The sequence below is a fragment of the Pipistrellus hanaki genome, assembly GCF_964339955.1.
Source record: "Pipistrellus hanaki genome assembly, chromosome: 9".
Taxonomy (NCBI): Eukaryota; Metazoa; Chordata; class Mammalia; order Chiroptera; family Vespertilionidae; genus Pipistrellus; species Pipistrellus hanaki.
This window is the reverse complement of record NC_140511.1, coordinates 72,552,725-72,570,465: the sequence shown is the minus strand read 5'-3', so window position 1 is coordinate 72,570,465 and position 17,741 is coordinate 72,552,725. Positions and strand designations below refer to the sequence as shown.

The 17,741-nt window shown below is 53.2% G+C and overlaps 1 protein-coding gene across 4 annotated transcripts in view; it reads left to right on the top strand.

The window, feature by feature from the left end:
• The window catches only part of PRR5L (proline rich 5 like), a 121,456-nt gene extending 112,324 nt beyond the window's left edge, over positions 1 to 9,132 (top strand). For all 4 annotated transcript variants that reach the window (XM_084894466.1, XM_084894464.1, XM_084894463.1 and 1 more), the window contains 3 exons: positions 526 to 666; positions 1,628 to 1,754; positions 7,828 to 9,132. In XM_084894466.1, coding sequence (XP_084750592.1) covers positions 526 to 666; positions 1,628 to 1,754; positions 7,828 to 8,228 — 669 coding nt within the window. In that variant the 3' untranslated portion in view covers positions 8,229 to 9,132. The remainder of the gene's footprint in view (positions 1 to 525; positions 667 to 1,627; positions 1,755 to 7,827) is intronic.
• Positions 9,133 to 17,741: the final 8,609 nt, after the last annotated feature.

Here is a 17,741-nt window from a genome sequence, read left to right as displayed (position 1 = left end):
TCTCTTAAAGGTGGTCACGGGCATTCATTTTCCATCAGGAATATCTAAATCACGCCTAGCCGTGTTCTAAGCTTCGTGTCAGTTCTTAAGGTTGCTCGGTATTATTTCCTTTCTCTGTCCCCACCCCAGGTGGTTGAACAAGTCCCTTCCTTCTACTCCCCCAGTCTTTTTTCTTCCTGAGTTACTCGCATGTATATGAACGTAACAGGCCCCAGGCTTTCCTCCTTTGCCTGGCATGCGACTGGTGCTCAAATAGACAACAGATGAAGCTGAGGAAGTAGCCTTGAGGGTGGGGAGGAGGTGGTGATCTTTCTTTCCTCTTGTTTTTCCCATCTTCCTCTCCATCTTCCTTCTTTCTGACCCTCATGGGGACAGCCTGGCCCCCGGGAAATGCATCTGGTGTCACCAGTGGGTTACGTAGGCAGGTCCAGTCGCCCACGTCTTCACCTCTTTGACAGCTCCCGCGTGGCTGGTGGCAGTCCAGAGAGTGCTCCCCTCCTGACACTGCCCGTTCTCCCCCCCCAGGGCCAGGAGCTGACCATCCGCCAGATCTCCCTGCTGGGCTTCCGTGACCTGGTCCTGCTGAAGGTGAAGCTGGGCGACCTGCTGCTGCTGGGCCCGGCTCGGCCGCCCCCGTCCATCGTCCAGATGCTGCTCATCCTGCAGGTGAGGCCCCGGGGAAGACGCGACCCTGAGGCCGAGGGAAGGAAGAAGGAAAGAGCCTGCCGCTGTGGATAAGGGGGGAGGAACCGAAGGACCAGAGCACCTGAGCTGAGTGCAGTGTCCTTTCGTCGTTCCTGTCCCTTAGCTCAGTGGTTGGCAAGCAGCGGCTCACCAGCCACATGCGGCTCTTTGGCCCCTAGAGTGTGGCTCTTCCACAAAATACCACAGCCTGGGCGAGTCTGTGTTGAAGAAGTGGTGTTATAAGAATTTAAGTTGAAAAACTGTGGCTCTCAAAAGGAATGTCCATTGTTGTCCTGTTGCTATCTGGCTCTATTGACTCATGAGTTTGCCCACCACTGCCTTAGCCCATTTTCCATTGGCTGGACAGTCCCTGAGCGTCTGTGAGGTCCCTGGCGCTGAGCTCTGCGCTGGGGTCCCGGTGGGAGGGACACGCAGTCTGGTCATTCAGGCAGAGGGCGCCCATCCATCCTCCCCTGTTCTGTCAGGGAGTGAGGAGCTACAAGTAACAGCAAGAGCCCACCACAACCTAGCTCGAGCCAGACCAGGGCTCTCTGGAAGGTTCCTGGGGCAGGTGGGCTTCCCAAAAAGACCGCAGCCAGAGGGAGAGTTTGTCAGGATCTGAGGACTTGGCTCTGCCCTTCAGGTCTAGGCTCAAGTCTCCTGGGCTAGAGTTGGGCGCTTCGGGGCTAGGGTCACCCGTTCGGGGCTAGGGACAGTCCACCCAAACTGCATCGTTGGGACCCGTGGGAGAGGCACCATGGCAACGATGATGGCGGGTGGTCACGGGAACCCATGATGCATGGCTCGGGCTGCAGGCCTCAGTTCCCTGCGTCCCAGCCACGAGGGCCTGCCTGCCGGTGTCACTGTCTTGGACGTGGCAGGAGGGCCCGCTGGCCTTGGCACCGCTGACTGACCTTTGCCCCTCTTGAATGTTTGTTTCCAGAGTGTTCATGAGCCCACAGGCCCCAGCGAGGGGTGTTTGCAGCTGGAGGAGCTGGTGAAGCAAGTGGTTTCTCCTTTCCTGGGTGTCAGCGAGGACCGCGGCGTCTCGGGCCCCACGTACACGCTGGGTAAGGGCCCCAGGTCCCGCTGGGTAAGGGCCACAGCTCCCCAGCTCCCCGGAGCCTCGATGATGATGCTACCAACCACAAAGATGTGCCAAGTCTCTTTGTGAAAATGTGGGCACATCTGCCCCTCGCTTTCCCCTGCTAACCTGAGTCTTGGTAATCTTCGCCCCACCCTGGGATTCCCCCCGGGGCCTACTGTGCCTCCGCGGTGGTGCTTATCTGGCCCACATCTTTGACCCGGGGTTGCCACATTCATTTCTCCTGGACCTGATGCCAGAAGCTGCCTTATTGCACCCACCGCCGCTGAGTGGGCTTCCCTCTGAAATCACCTGCACACGGGAGGCCAGCGTGTGGCCAGAGGAGGTGGAGCTGCGGCTCCTGCTCCGTGTGTGGGTACCGCCAGGGCCTGCGCACCGAGGATAGGGGCTCCTGGATTTGGGGACCACCCCTTTTTGGTGTCTGGAAAGTTAGCATGAGTGAGCGTCAGGCTCGGCAATAGGCCCCCTGGAGAAGCTGGAGTCGAAGCGAGTAGCGTGTGACCTCCGTCCAGATAGGGAAGTGGCTCTAGATTAGGGGTGTCGAACTCAATCAGAGAAGGGGCCAAAATCTAAAATCCAGCCTAAATCTCGGGCCGAATGGTTTACTGAACAGTCATAAACTGACAATGTCATAAACTGACAGCGGAGTGCAGTGATGACAGCGCGGTGCGGGCCACATTGCAAGGCCTGGCTGGCTGGATTTGGCCCGAGGGCCTTGTGTTTGACATATGTGCTCTAGATTAAGGCATTCTTGTCCCAAAAGACGTTTCAGTTGCCCCCTGAAACAAGAGTTCCCTAAAGGAGCAACTTCTGTGGGTTGTTCTGTCTCCAGGGACTGGAATAGTGCTCGGTATACAGTAGGCACTCAAACATGGAAGCGAGATGGATGGCATCTGTACCCTGAGGCCAGGGCGACAGGATTCCCTGGATTTAGAACCTCTTGCCCCTTCTCCTTGCTTGACTGGAGTCGGAGCTGTGCTCAGAGCTCAAAGCGGAGGGGCAGCTTCCAGCAAGTTTCTGCCCCTTCCCGGGCCTCCCCTGCAAAGAGAGAGAGAGAGAGAGAGAGAGAGAGAGAGAGAGAGAGAGAGAGAGAGAGAGAGAGAGAGAGAGGGAGGGAGGGAGGGAGGGAGGGAGGGAGGGAGGGAGGGAGGGAGGGAGGGAGGGAGGGAGAGAGAGAGAGAGAGAGAGAGAGAGAGGTTCTGCCCCTTTCCGGGCCTCCCCTGCAGAGAGAGAGAGAGAGAGAGAGAGAGAGAGAGAGAGAGAGAGAGAGAGAGAGGTTCTGCCCCTTCCCGGGCCTCTCCTGCAGAGAGAGGCAGGGCTGCCTTGGTCTTCACCGCCCCTTCGTGTTTCTCTGGAGACATCGGCTTAACCACAGCCACCGCAGACGGGGTGCTGCCCCAGCCTGCTGCCTGCCAGCCCGCCCCCCCACCCCTGTCTCGCTCATCACTTACTCATTCCACCCAGGAGCTGGGAGGAGGCAGAGTGGAAATGACAGCCAGAGGAACCCTGCCCTCCCAGCTGGGCCTGGGCGCCTGTGGCTGCGCCCTGCCTGGAGCCCAGCTTCCTGCTGGTGGCCATGGCCATGGCCACGGCCACGGGCTCACCTCAGGGGTGGGGGGTGGGGCGGGGATCCAGGCAGATGCCAGGTGCCCCCAGGTTGGGCCCTGGCAAGGCTCCACCCACCATCGCTGGGCCTAGAGCCGGGAGCAAGGGGAGACCCAGAAGTTTGTTCAGTGAGGGCTTCCTCTAAGAGGTTTAGTTTTAGTTTCCCAGCTAAAATAATACAATACGTGCTTTTGTCACATCCCAAAGCAAAGGCGGGAGGAGTCATTCTTGAACCAAGGACCGTCCTGGTTGCCCCGCGTGTGGTCTCCATAGGAGCCAAGAGGGGAGGAAATGACCCTCTTTGGGTTACTTCTGTGTTGTCATTCCAGCAAGGGCGCCCTGACCCTGTCCAGGCACCTTTTTGAGGTGCTGCCGGTGTATCCCTGAACAAAGCTGACCCACCCACCCCTGCCCCCTGGCGAGCACGGTCAGGTGTGGAAGGCACCGACAATAGGCGAGGACTCATCCGTGTACCAGTGCTCTGAGTGGGGAAGTACAGGGGCCGTGGCTCCCACCCCCCGGGGGACTTTGCCTGGACAGGGGAATCCGGGAAGGCTCCCTGGAGGAAGTGAGATCGGCTGAGGACCTGTAGGCTGAATGTGAGTTAGCTGAGTAAACAGGAAAGGCAGCCTGTCCCCACAGCAAAGGGAAGGATCTTCCGGAGGGTGTTGGGGTGGGGGATGGAGAGCAGGAGGGCGCAGCATTTGAGGAACTGAAATTGCGTCAGAGTTGCAAAGAGGCTGGTGGCAGGGGAAGGCTGGGTGGCTGGACCCTGGGCCTCAGTGGGGGCCCGTCGTGCCCATTTCACAGGTGAGGGAAACGAGGACTGAGGGCACTTGGCGAATGGAGCCGGGCACGGCCCAGCTTTCCCACACGCTCCACCTCCCCTCACACCCCCCACCCCCACCGCCCACCCCTAGCCACTCCTGGGAGACGGCTGTGATTTCACCGGGGGTGAAGGGGGCAGGTGAGGAGTGGTCCTTCCCTCTCCTCCTCCCTTAGTCCAAGACACAGCCGAGCCCAGACATTCCCCCTCCAACCTCGGCCACTCTCCATCCAAACTGGCCCAGCGGTGCCCTTCCTTACTGGGGACACTCCTTCCCAGACTGTGAGGACTCCCGGCCTCAGTCTTCCTTTCCGCACAATGGAGACATTTATCCTGCCCCCGGGGGAGGAGTGTAGTGAGGACCCAGGAGAGGTGTTGGCCGTGAGAAAGCCTGTTCCCACAGGAGGGCTCTGCCGTGGTCCTGGGGCCTGGCTAGGGGTGGGAGCGGTCAAGGGCAGCCGGAGAGTCTGAAAAGCCACCACTTACTGAATGCCAGCCACATTCCCGGTGCCGGGCACGTATTCATTTGGTCCTGGCGCAGCCGCTGCGGGTGGGGGCTGTGGTATCCCGTCTCAGAGTCATTGAGGAGCTTCACACAGAGGGAGGTGACCAGAGCTGGGAGGTGGTTTTTTTACACGTTGGATCTGGGATTCTTGGGCTCTCTCTCTCTCTCTCTCTCTCTCTCTCTCTCTCTCTCTCTCTCTGCCAGCCAGGCCCAATGGGCTTGAGGAATAAGCCTCATTCCCTGGGTATACAAGGCTCGCTTCAGAGCCTAAAGCCGTGATAGGGGTGTGTGTGCGTGTGTGTGTGTATGTGTGTGTCCTTTTACTGGGACAATGAAATCTTCAAAAGGCCGATCGGCCAGGACCCAGGCCCTCACCCCACCTTTCTGTAGCATTCCCAGTTTCCAAGCCGCTGCTGGCTGCTTGCAGGCCCTCTGAGCAAACACAAAAGCCCTGGCCTCCCCTCCCCTCCCCTCCCCTCCCCTCCCCACTTTGTGTCTCCAGCAAGGGGAGGGGGGGGGCCTTTGCCTCCAGATACCATAGTTCTCTTCCTGACAAATAGGCATTCAGGGCTTCAGGTGCTGGGGCCCGTGCAGGGTCACAGTGCCCGCATTGTGGCCGCCCCTCCTGGGGGCCCAGCCGGTGAGCCCCGCAGATCAAAGGCTGGGAACCCAGTCCCTAACAAAGGGCCAGGGAGAGCCTCGCCGGCTTTCTCTCTCTCTCTCTGGGGTGTGAAAGGAGCTGCCATCGCCTGCTCCATGCAGAGGGGAGGGATGCCAGAGCTCAGGGGAGGGGGGCGGGGGCCTGCTGCGGGAGGAAGGAAAAGAGGCCACCCCTTCCCCACCCCTGTGACAGGCAGGAGGCAGCCCGGAGGTAGGTGCCAGCAGAGGGGGCAGGGGGCGGGACCCGGCCCCTCACCCTGCTCAGAGGGCCCTAGGCCCCAGGGGGCACTGACAGCTTCATCTGTCCCTACTTGGGAGGTTTTCTGCTCTGAGTGGCAGGCCCCGGCCTTCCCTGGTGTGAAGGAGACGAGGAGGAGAAAGCAAAGGCGACAGTGAGGGCGGATCTGTCAGCTTGGGGCCTCCGTCAGTTTTAAGGCCTCCCAAGGGGGAGGGGAGCTTTGGGGGCTGATCCCACCGGTGAGGCAGCTGACACTCATCTTGGGGGTGGCCTCTGGAGCCGGTGGGAGTTGAGCTTGCAAACCCTGCCTTCCCATGGGACTTGGCACAGCCCAGCGGCCCCTGTGGTCTGGGCTCTGCCCACACTCAGCCTTAGGAACCAAAACATTTCGCCCAGAAAGCAGAAGGAAGAGCGGTAGGCCTCCTGGGTGAGTCATGAGCATGGACGGGAAGGCGGAGAGCAGCAGTGAGGGGAGAGGCGGGGCCCGCGAGGAAGGAGGAGGGCCTTGGAAACCACAGGGCTGGGCTTCGGCTGTGTGGCCTGGAGTCAAGTGAGTCAACCTCTCTGAGCGAGCACCACCACGGAGAAAGAAGCTGCCCTGCCTTAGGGCAGGACCCAGGCAGAGCTGCCGCATGCAGTGGGGGGGGGGGGGGGGGGCGGGGAATGAGCCCGGCTAGAGGTGGCCTGGCCCAGAGACCATTCCTGGGGAGGCACGCATGTGCCTCTGCCTGCCTTCCTCTCCGGGACCCCAGGCCACACGCAGGGCCCTCTGCAGGGCATCTCTGAGTCCCCGGAGTGCCATGCCGTGTTGAGTCAGGGGCCTCCCAGTGGTCACAATGGGGGTGGGGAGTGGGGGGTGGGGGTGGGGGGCACTCTGCTGGTGGGCTGGGCCTGAATATAGATCTCGACATGGGCTCTATCATGTCGGTAAAGCACACCCTTCTTTGACACAGAACCTAGCACATAATAGATGCTCAGTTAACGATTGCCCCTGAGACAGCTCCCACCACACACACACACACACACACACACACACACACACACACACACACTGGGCTCAAGCCCCTGTGGCAGGCCCCACATCACATGTATGCTTCTCTTTCTCCTGCTGTGAGCCCAGCATGTCACATGCTAGGAAGTGTCTATTGCAGGAGTCACGGGGACCCCTCCTCCAGGCTGCCCACCTCCCTCTGACCCCAGCTCTCACAATAGCCTGGCAGGCCTCTCCTGTCAGTCTACTGCCCACTAACCTTCCCTGGGCTTTGGGCTGCTGCACTGACAGTGCCAGCGAGGTGGGCGACTTCCAGGCACCCCACCGAGACACCTTCCCTGCCTCATTCTACCAGGCTGGGGCCCCTGGATTATCACCCAGTGAATTCCCATTTCTTCCAGAGATACCACCTGGGTCCACCTCCCAGCGCATCTGTCCCCGGTGCCCCCACATCACCCTGGGCCCAGCTTCTGTTCCAGCTCTCTCCTCTTCCTGGACCTGCGTGTAGGGAATGCTTGGCCAACAGCCCAGCCCCACCTCCCGCCTGGCCGGCCGCAGAGTTGGGGCCACAATATGGGGTTTTTCAATTGCCGACCTCGGAGGTGCTTGCTCTTGGCAGCCGCGGGAGAGAGATGAATTGTGTTCCAGGGCGTTTTTAAAGGCCGGTTCTTTAACGGGGTGGCTGCTGCTTTGAACTCTCCTGCTGCTTCTGTTTATAGGTATCGACTTTTGAGATCGTAAAAGTAATACATGGCGATTGTAAAACGTGCGGGGACATGACAGGAGCGGGAGCTTCCGGCCTTCAGGGAGCACCTCTGCCCCGGCTGGCACAGTTCCTTCTGTCTGGAGGCCCCTTGGCATGTTGCCCCCTAGGCATTCTTCCCCATCGATTAGGAGGTTTTTTTTTGTTTTTTTTTTTAAATTATTTATTTATTTACAGAGAGGAATAGAAAGTTAGAAACATCCATGAGAGAGAAACATCTATCAGCTGCCTCCTGCATATCCCCCACTAGGGATGTGCCCGCAACCAAGGTACATGCCCTTGACCGGAATCGACCCCAGGACCCTTCAGTCCACAGGCCAACACTCTATCCACTGAGCCAAACCGGTTTGGGCATCGATTAGGAGTTTTTGACACCCCCCTCAGGACCCTCACCCCCACCCCACGCCATGTCCTCCTCCATGACAGCCTCTGTTGCTTTCTCTCTTGCAGCCAGGCGCCACTCCCGGGTCCGGCCCAAGGTCACGGTCCTGAACTATGCCTCCCCGATGACCTCCGCGGGCGGCCGGCCCCCCAACGAGATGGCCCTGACCCCTCTGACGGAGCAGGAGGGGGAGGCCTACCTGGAGAAGTGTGGCAGCGTCCGGCGGCACACGGTGGCCAACGCCCACTCGGACATCCAGCTGCTGGCCATGGCCACCATGATGCACCCGGGCCTGGGCGAGGAGCCCGGGGCCGAGGACCCGTGCCTGCTCCTGCCGCCCCGCTTCTCGCCGCCGCCCCACCGCCAGTGCTCCAGCGAGCCCAACATCACCGACGGCCCCGAGGAGCTGGAGGGGGTGGCCGGGGGCTGCCCGGGGGACTCGGACCCCAACTGTGCCTCCCTCAGCTGACTGCCCACTGGGGACCCCATCCTTCCTGTGACTTGCCAGCGGGCCCTTCCGTGGGGCCAGGCTGCCCTTGTGTTCTTGGGGAAAGGCCTAGTCTGAGTGCCCCTCAGGGGTGGGATGGGAATCCAGATGTCAGGTGCCCCCAGGTTGGGCCGTGGCAGGGCTCTACCCACCATCCATGGGCCTAGAGCCGGGGGCAAGGGTAGACCCAGAAGTTTACTCGGTGAGGGCTTCCTCTAAGAGGCTTAGCTTCCGTTTCCGAGCCTGTGACCACCTCTTCGCAGCCACACAGACCCAGCTGCCCGATGTCTGCTTCCTGATGTCCAGCCTGGCCTCCCTGATCTGGATTTTGACTCTGGGCTTCCCCGCTCAGATCCTGGACTGCCCACTGCCCCCAAGGACACCACTGCCCAGCGCTCTTGGCCTTGCTGTGGCAGGAGGCTGATGGGCCGCACCTGGAGCCCAAAAGAACGTGCTGGAGTTCCGCTTTGGGCCTGGCGTTGCAGAGGCGTGTGGGTGCAGAGGTACCTCTGCTTCCCCGTTTGTGGGGAGGGAACGGAGACGCAGCCCCTGCCAAGCAGGGCCCTGGGGAGGCGCCTTCCTCGTTTTAGTTTCAGGATTACAGGGAGAGAGTTGTCCCCCCCCTGGTGCCGAGGGTCCCCTGCATCACATCCTGGAGGCCTCCAGGCTGGACGAAGCCTCTGCCTTTCTCCCCCGGGCTTCCTCCCAAGCTCACAGGACCAGCCTCCCTGCGGGCGTTGCCCATGCCTTCAGCCCTCTCTGAGGCCAGAAACTGACCGTTTCCTGTTGTGGGCGAAGGGCCGAAGGGCCGGCTCATACCAACCAACAACTAATCTTGTTCCTGGGTTTGACTTGAATTTTTAAAATGTGCATCGTTTCAAAACAAGTTGTCTGCGAATATTTGCACGGAGGGTCTTGCACCGCTCCTTCCCGATGGGGTGTGTCTTCCTCACCCTCCGGGAAAGGGGAGGGAGCATTTGGGGTTGGGGGTGGGGGGTGTTGGGAGAGGGACCCGTGGTGGGCTGGGCTCACGGGCTGCAGGACTCTGGAAGCAGCTGGGCTCGGATCCAGAATGGCCTGTGTTTGTGGCTTGTTGGAGGAGCCGCAGGGAGGCAGGCAGACGGCTGCTTGAGCAGAGGGCTGTAGCAATGGAATGTCTCAGTGCTTTCCCATGGGGTAGGGGTGGGGGAGAGGAAGGTGAGGGTCTATAGGACCTCTTGGAGAGAGGTTCATTCCCCTGTGAATAAAGGGAATTCAAATGCCTGGAATTTGACCCGTGAGGCCTCCAAATGCCTTTTGCTAGCGTGCTGTCTCCTTGCCGCTGGCTTTCTGTCCACCTCGAACCTCTGTTCTCTTTCGGAACAGCTCCAAAAGAAAAGAGAAGGCTCCCTGGGACCCTTCTGGCACCTTCTCCGTATCCTGTTAGGCTCGGAAAGTTTGTTAATAAAATCTCAGAGGCGAGAGCCAGCTTGGCTTCGACTGAGGCGGGAGGAGGAGGCCGAGGGGGGGGTGAGGGCAGGTCCACCGCCAGCAGGGGAAGGGCCTTCTAAGCGCCTCTGAGCCCTGACAGCATTTCCCTCCCTGGTGGAGATCCGGGCCATGACCAGAGCTGTGCTTTGGGTGACTGCTAATTTGGAATGTGTGTCTTAACGAGTTGTTTTCATGTACGTCCTTCCATGAGAGTGATGGAAGACAAGCGTCCGGCGGAGGTCTGAGAATGTCAAACACGCACAACCGGAGTCTCGGTGGGCGAGCAGGATGACACCCACACGTTGGCGGGTGTGCGTTAGGGGATGGAACATCAGTGGGTAGCAGCACAGTGATGTGCTTAGTGGAGGGCTTCGGGCCTTCAGCACCCGGAGCATTTGGGACTGGGCTGTGTTGATTAAGTAATGAATCATGCTTGGGTTTGTGGGCTTTTGGTTTTTTCTTCTTCTTCAATGTTAGCCCTACATATGCGTTTCAGTGCCTTTTCCATCTAGTAAGTGGCCCCGATGCGGACAGCGGTCATCAATGAAACACGTGAGCTCCCAGGTGGGGAAGGGGTGTGTCAGTCCAGACCCAGGGAACTTGACTTTGCTGAGGCCTGTTAGCCAGTTTCACCGCTAATGTACACACCGGATATTTGCACACAACACTTCAGACTGTACCTATACACACGTTATTTTTTTTAAAAATTAATTTTATTGATTTTTTTACAAAGAGGAAGGGAGAGGGATAGAGAGTTAGAAACATCCATCAGCTGCCTCCTGCACACCCCCTACTGGGGATGTATCTGCAACCAAGGCACATGCCCTTGACTGGAATTGAACCCGGGTCCCTTCAGTCCAAAGTACCAGGCTCTATCCACTGAGCCAAACCGGTCAGGGCTATTCACACGTTATTGATGTTCATGGGCATTCCAGCCATCGGTGTGTTTTTTTGTTTTGTTTTGTTTTGTTTTTTTTTGTGTGTGTGTTTTATTATTTAAATGAGAAAGGGACAGAAAGATAGAAACATCAATGGTGAGAGAGAATCATTGATTGGCTGCCCTCTGCACTCCTGCTACTGGGAATCGAGCCGGTCCACTACTAAGGATGGAGCCAGCACCCTGGGCAAGTGCCCTGACTGGGAATCAAACCATGACCTCCTGGTTCATAACAAAAGGGTACACACTCCCCGCTCTCCGTCCTCCAGAACTGTCTCTCAGTTCAGATAAGGCCTCTGAAATGCACTTCCTAAGCCTTCTGAGGTCAACCCTCAGCCAGTGAGCCATGCCAGCCAGGTGAGAATGTCTCTCTTAACATTGACATGAACTGAGACCTGAGTGATAAGGAGCCGGCCTCACAACGGGCTTTCTTTTTCTATGGCTAGCGTAACAGATCTACCACCGATGGGTAGCCACACATACATTTATTGTCTCTCGGGGCTGCCGGCTGGGAGTCTGATGTGGGTCCCTGGGCTGGGATCACAGTGTTGGCAGGGCTATGTTCCTCTCTGGAGGCTCTGAGGAAGCTGCCCGCTTCCCTGGCTCCTGGCCCTCTTCCTCCACCTTCAGAGCCAGCGATGGTGGGTGGACTCCCTCTCGCCAGCCCGCATTCTGCCTCCCTCTTCCACTTTGAAGGACCCTTGTGGGTCCATCGGGCCCATCCTGGTAATTCAGGAGAATCTTCATGTCAAGGTTTCTGTGGGCACTGCCTTTGCCGCTCTCTCAGTAGGAAAGAGGCCAGCCACATGGTGTGCTAGGGGCCCTTGGAGAATGAGAGTGCATCAGGCGGGCGGGTGGGTGGGTGGGTGGGTCTCAGTGGCCAGGGCTCACTGGCTGGCCTGGACCACAGGCCTCTGAGCTCAGCCTCCACCCATCAATACCTGCCCTCTTCCAATGACCATGATTCTGGAATCCCTTGCTCAAATCTGTTATTTCTCAGCTCATATGCCTGTCAGGCCTTCAGCACCCCTGTCTGGACCTCTATGACTTACCAGTTTGTCTGCAGATTTCATCTCTCCTGTGGACATCCCCAACTGAATTTTCTAAAATTCAATCCTTACTAAAACGTCTCCCTGCCTTCCAATAAAAGCCACACACCTGAACTTGACTTATACAGTTGCCTAGCTCTTCACTCGACCTTCAGAAGTATGCCTTCTCACCAAGTCACTCATTCAATTGGTTCTTAATTCTTTTGGCCTTTTGGCCTACATTTGAGGACCTTTGAGAAGAATCCTAAGCAATGTGAATATCTTGATTCTTAATAGTCTCCTGAATTCTTTCATATTCTTGGGACCACATAACTTTTAAGAAATACCTAAACGTCTGTCTTATATCACTTAAATATCTCATAGTTTTGTCTGGGGTCCAACATACGAGGTCATTCCATTCTCTGGAGACTGATCTAGGATCAAGTCAATTGCCTGTCAACAAATACGTTGGCTGCCATGCTAAGGTAGTTTGGAGACAGGCTCAATAAATGGATACAGCATAAAACTTCTGGTCCTGGCTATAGGGGAATGGCTTGTCTCAGATTAATCTTCCTGCCAAAATAATTATAAAAGTTGGAGGAAATATAGAAAGCATCTGTGTGAAGGAATTGGAGAACACCCAGTCCAGACGGGATCTGAGAGGCTATGACCTCTTAGAGAAGGGAAATGAATTGGGCAATCTTCACATTCACCCTGGTTTTTCCTGAGGGCCTTTCACCAAGTCACTGGTGCGGGTGGATGGAGGGGAAGAACGGTGATAGCAGAAGCAGCAGTCTTATGGGGCTGAGATCAGAATTTAAGGCTGCCAGAGGAGCTGGGCCTCGAAGGGAGAATGATGGAGAGGACGTAATGAGACAGCTACTCTTCAAGCTGTTGGCTGACTCCTCAGCTGAGCAGACGGCGAGAACTCCAGGAAACCCAGCAGAAAGCAGCAGCTGGGGAGCTAAAGAGCTGAACAGATTTGAGCTGTTGCACAATGATGAGGAGACAGAGGCTCATGTCCCACTGAGGTAGAGGGGCTTTGACAAACATCCGGGGCTTTTGGTTAAGGCCCCAGAAGGGCCACGCTTGAGGAGTAACAGTCATCTCAGTAGGAAGAAGGTAGACTAAACACAACTGTATCAGTAATTACATTAAACGTAAATAGACTAAACATTCCAATGAAAAGACAAAGATAATCAAACCAGATTAAAAAAATAACAATATGCTGTTAATAAGAGACATTTTAAATGCTGAGACACAGAAAGATTGAAGAAAAAAATATGGGAAATATATATATATATATATATATATATATATATATATATATACCATGTAAACACTAGCAAAAGAAATTTGGTGTTGCTAATTTAGTTACGCAAATTTCATAATGCTAAAGACTCATAAGAAAGATATAAATTATAATACATTAATTATCATTTATCGCTCATCAATTATATGCTAAACATCACCCAAAGTATTTCACGTCCATTGTTTTGTGTAATCTTCTGAGCAATTTTACGAAGTGACTGTCATCATCTCCACTAGATGAGGAAATTGGAGCTCTGAGAGGCTGAGCAATTCACCTCAGGTCACACAGCTGGGAAATAACAGGCAAGATTCAAACCTAGTTTTTTCTGACCTCTTGCCAAGGAGCTTTTAACTGTCGCTCTGCTTCCTAATCACCGCGCTGCCATTTGGAGAGGACCCCTGAAGACATTAGGTGGGACTTCTGGGTCTCTGCCTTGGAAACCCTTTAAGAACTAAGATTATCTAGCTGACTCTTGCACATGCGTGCACATCACACACACACACACACACACACACACACACACACACACATGCAAATGCTCTGCTCTTCCATTTACATGATCCCCCGAGTTGATGGACTACAGACCTCTTTACATTTCTTAATTCAAGTTCTCAAGAACCAGGTCTGGTTAAAGAATCACGTATTTGTCCCGGATTCAGTCACTGGTGGGAGCCACAGAGAAACCAGGGGACGCTGTTTGTAATTTATTCTTTCTCCTCAGTCACTCTGCTGCCACTGTGGTCAGTCAGACCCTTTTCCATGTCCAGGGACTGAGTGACTTTTGAAGAGTTACTTAACCTCACTTTTCTTCTTCTGCAAAATGCAGTTAATTTTGCAAGAGGAAAACACACACACACACACACACACACTGAAAACAACTTAAACATCCATCGATGGACAAATGGGCAGACAAAATGAGGTATGCTCATACAGTGAAGTTCTATTTGGCAATAAAAAAGGAACAGCCTACGTACGACATGCTACGCCATGGACAGACTTCAAAGACCTTATGCTGAGTGAAAGGAACCAGGCACAGGAGACCACATGGTGTATAATTCCATTCATGCGAAATGCCCGGCAAAGGAGATTTATTGACACGGAAGATAGCTACTGCTTGCCTGGGGGGTGGGAATGGGGATTAACTGTACAAGGGCCTCAGGGTTCTTATTGCGGGGATGGAAATGTTTATTCTAACATTGATTTATGACTTAGTAACTTATAAAGTTGCTAGAAGCCTTTGAACTGTACACCTAAAAATGTAATTTTTAAAACCCGTGGTAAGAAATACATAACAAAATGTGCCATTTTGATCATCGTTAGGCGTGTGGTTCCGCAGCACCAAGCACATTCACATTGAACCCTCATTGCTATCCATTTCAGAACGTTCTCATTTTCCCCAACGGAAGCTCTGTCCCGTTAAACAACTCCCAACAATGCCTCCCATCACCCAACCCCTAGCAAGTACCATTCTACGATCTCTTCTATGGTTTGACTGTTCTAAGTACCTCATGTAAGTGGAATCATAGAATATTTGTCCTTTTGTGACTAGCTTATTTTGCTTAGGATAGTGTCTTCAAGATTCATCTGTATTGTAGCATGTGTCAAAATTTTCTCTTTTTTTAAGGCAGAGAATTATTCTACCATAGGTACGGTATATACCATGCTTTGTCCACCCATTCATCCATTGATGAACATTTGTGTTATTTCTACTTTTTTTTTTTTTTTACTATCATGAATAAGACTGCTATGAATATGGGTGTATAAATATCTTCAAGTTGGTGGATTTTATAATATGTAAAATATATCACAATAAGGTTATTTTAAAATAAAAAAACAGTATTTTTCTCAAAATCCAAAGAGCTAATAAATGGTAGATGCTGTTATCAATAACTTGAAAATTGGTAAATTTGCCCAATAAAGTGAGTATTTAAAAATTAAGCAAATTTAATAAAAAAGATATGTTCATGGTTAAGAAAAAGGAAAAATGCAGAAAAGTATAAAGAAGAAGTATCTGTAATCTCACTTAGAGATAAAGAAACACTGAAAGGTTACTACACAAAAGCTACTACATTTTAATTTTACTTTAAATGAGTAGAAGAAACTGAACTGAAATGAAGAAGTTGCTGAGCTCAGGTTCCCTATTTACAACATAGCTATTCATTCCTGAACCACCTCTCCAGAGGCAACATAAGTTATAAAAAACAGTGAGGTTGCTTTTCTATATAAGTACTTGTTTCTTGAGGGTCAGAGTTTAATTCCCCCACGTGGACAATTTTTTCATAAAAATCAGAGGACCTTTCTGCTGTCTAAACAAATAAAGTTGCCAGAGTCTTTAGATGAAAAACAAAAGATCAAAGTTGAAAAATCTTAGCAAGCTTTTAGATAAACTTCAAAGAGAAATTACCAGGGAATGACTAGTTTGCAAGCCATATAACGGCAAAAATGACAGATCACTGACTTAAAAAGCAGGAAGAGCCCTGGCAAGTTTGGCTCAGTGGATAGAGCGTTGGCCTGAAGATTGAAGGGTCCCCGGTTTGATTCCGGTCAGAGGCACATTGCCTGGGTTATAGGCTCAGTGCCCAGTAGGGGCATGCAGGAGGCAGCCTATCAATGATTCTCTCTCATCATTGATGTTTCTAGCTCTCCCTCTCTCTTTCTCTCTGAAATCAATAAAAATATGATTTTTTTTTTTTTTTTTTTTTTTTTTTTTTTTAAGCAGAAAGGAGCCCTAGCTGGTTTGGCTCAGTAGATAGAGTATCAGCCTGCAGACTGAAAGGTACCGGGTTCAATTCTGGTCAAGGGCATATGTTTAGGTTATGGGCTTGGTCCCCAGTAGAGGACATGCAGAAGGCGGCTACTCAATGATTCTCTCTCGTCATTGTTGTTTCTATCTCTTTTCCCCCCTCCCTTCCTCTCTGAAATCAATGGGGATATATTAAATAAAATAAAGTAAAATAAAAAGCAGGAAAGAGTGATTGTTATTGGTGTCTAAAATAAATCCCAGGAGGCTGTAGGTGAATTCTGAACGTCAGTCCGTTTTCTCCTCCCTCTGATTTGATTGGTTCTTGGTTTGGAATGTGTCTGCTCCAGCCCGAATGTTCTCGTTCAGAGGTGGTGAGAAGACACATTCCAGGTTCAGCTTTCACTCACTGCAAAAAAGGATTACTTAAAACTTGGAAATAAGGCAAAAAGTTAGGCTGCATGTCCTTTCGAAGTCATAGTGAAGGCTTACCTCATTTTCGAGGAGGATGTATCCATGTTTTATTTTGCTATTTATCTATAATAATAAAAGGGTAATGTGCTAATTAGACCAAATGTCTTCCAGATGTCATGCTGGATGCCCTTCCTGACAAAGCTAGGTCTGGAAGGAAGTGGCCTGGGTCCTGGGTGCCTGCCAGCAGCTGGAGGAGGGAAGCCCGGGTCCTAGGTGTTAGAGGGAAGTTAGTGCCAGCAGCTGGGGAAGGAAGGCCTACTCTTGCATGAATTTTCCTGCGTCAGACCCCTAGTTATGTCATGAAGATACTGTGAAGTTACATGTTAATCTGTATTTTTTCTACCTGGTAGGAAGGGAAACTCCTAAGGTTATAATTTTAATAGCCTGAGGGACATGAACAGTTTCTTCTGTAACCTACCAATCTTATTCCAACACTAGAGGCAAAACATTTGTGTAATTGGGGGGGGGGGGGGGGGAGTTGGAGGGGGGGGTTGTTCCTCAGCCTGGCCTGCACCCTCTCACAATCCAGGACCTTTTAGGGGATGTTGACTGCTGGTTTAGGCCCAATCCTGCAGACATCCCTCTTGAAATCCGGGACTTCTGGCTCCTAACTGCTCACCTGCCTGCCTGATTGTCTTAGGCTCTAGAGCAGCGGTTCTCAGCCTGTGGGTCACGACCCCTTTCACAGGGCTCACCTAAGACCATCGGAAAAAACAGATATTTACATTACGATTCATAACAGTAGCAAAATTACAGTTATGAAGTAGCAACGGAAATAATTTTGTGGCTGGGGGTCACCGCAACACGAGGAACTGTATTAAAGGGTCGTGGCAATAGAAAGGTTGAGAACCACTGTAAGCGGTAGGCGCCAGGCGTCCTCCACAATCCCACAATCCTCTGGCTGCACACTTCCGGTTTCCCAAGCTCTTCCTTAAGTGGTGTTTCCTTCAGTGGCTTTGCAAGTCCAGGGCCTCCAGTTGGAGGGGATTTTCTATTTTGGCGTTGATAGCTGTGTACTATTTGGAATCAGTGAAGTTTCGGGAGCACTGCCGCTGCCATGAACGTGTCAGTCCCAAGCGCACTCATGAGACAACCGCCCATCCAGTCCACAGCTGGTGCCGTCCTGGTTCACAATGAGAAAGGTACCGTGCTGAGCTGTTTTCCAATCGCATCTTCCTCTTCCTTCCCCAGCACATTCCAAACCTATCCCTGGCAACCACCCCAACCCCACAGACTCTTAGGACCTCCCTCCTTATTTCTTTGACTTTTCCCATCAAACTTTCACCCTATTGCGTTGCCTACGGGCGCCCCCTAACCACACCCTGGGGGGGCCAGGCCAGCCTGGGCGAGGGGCTGTGGTGTTCTGGTCTCTGGTATTCCGGATGTGATCCTGTTATGGTCTCTGGCTTTTTATATATAGAGAAGATTCTTTTTTTGTTTTGAAAATGCTTTTCCTGGTGGATTACATGCACTCTTGTTCCCTGAATGCTCTTGGAATCAGCTTGGCCGTCTAATGGGTCCAGCATAAGTGAAT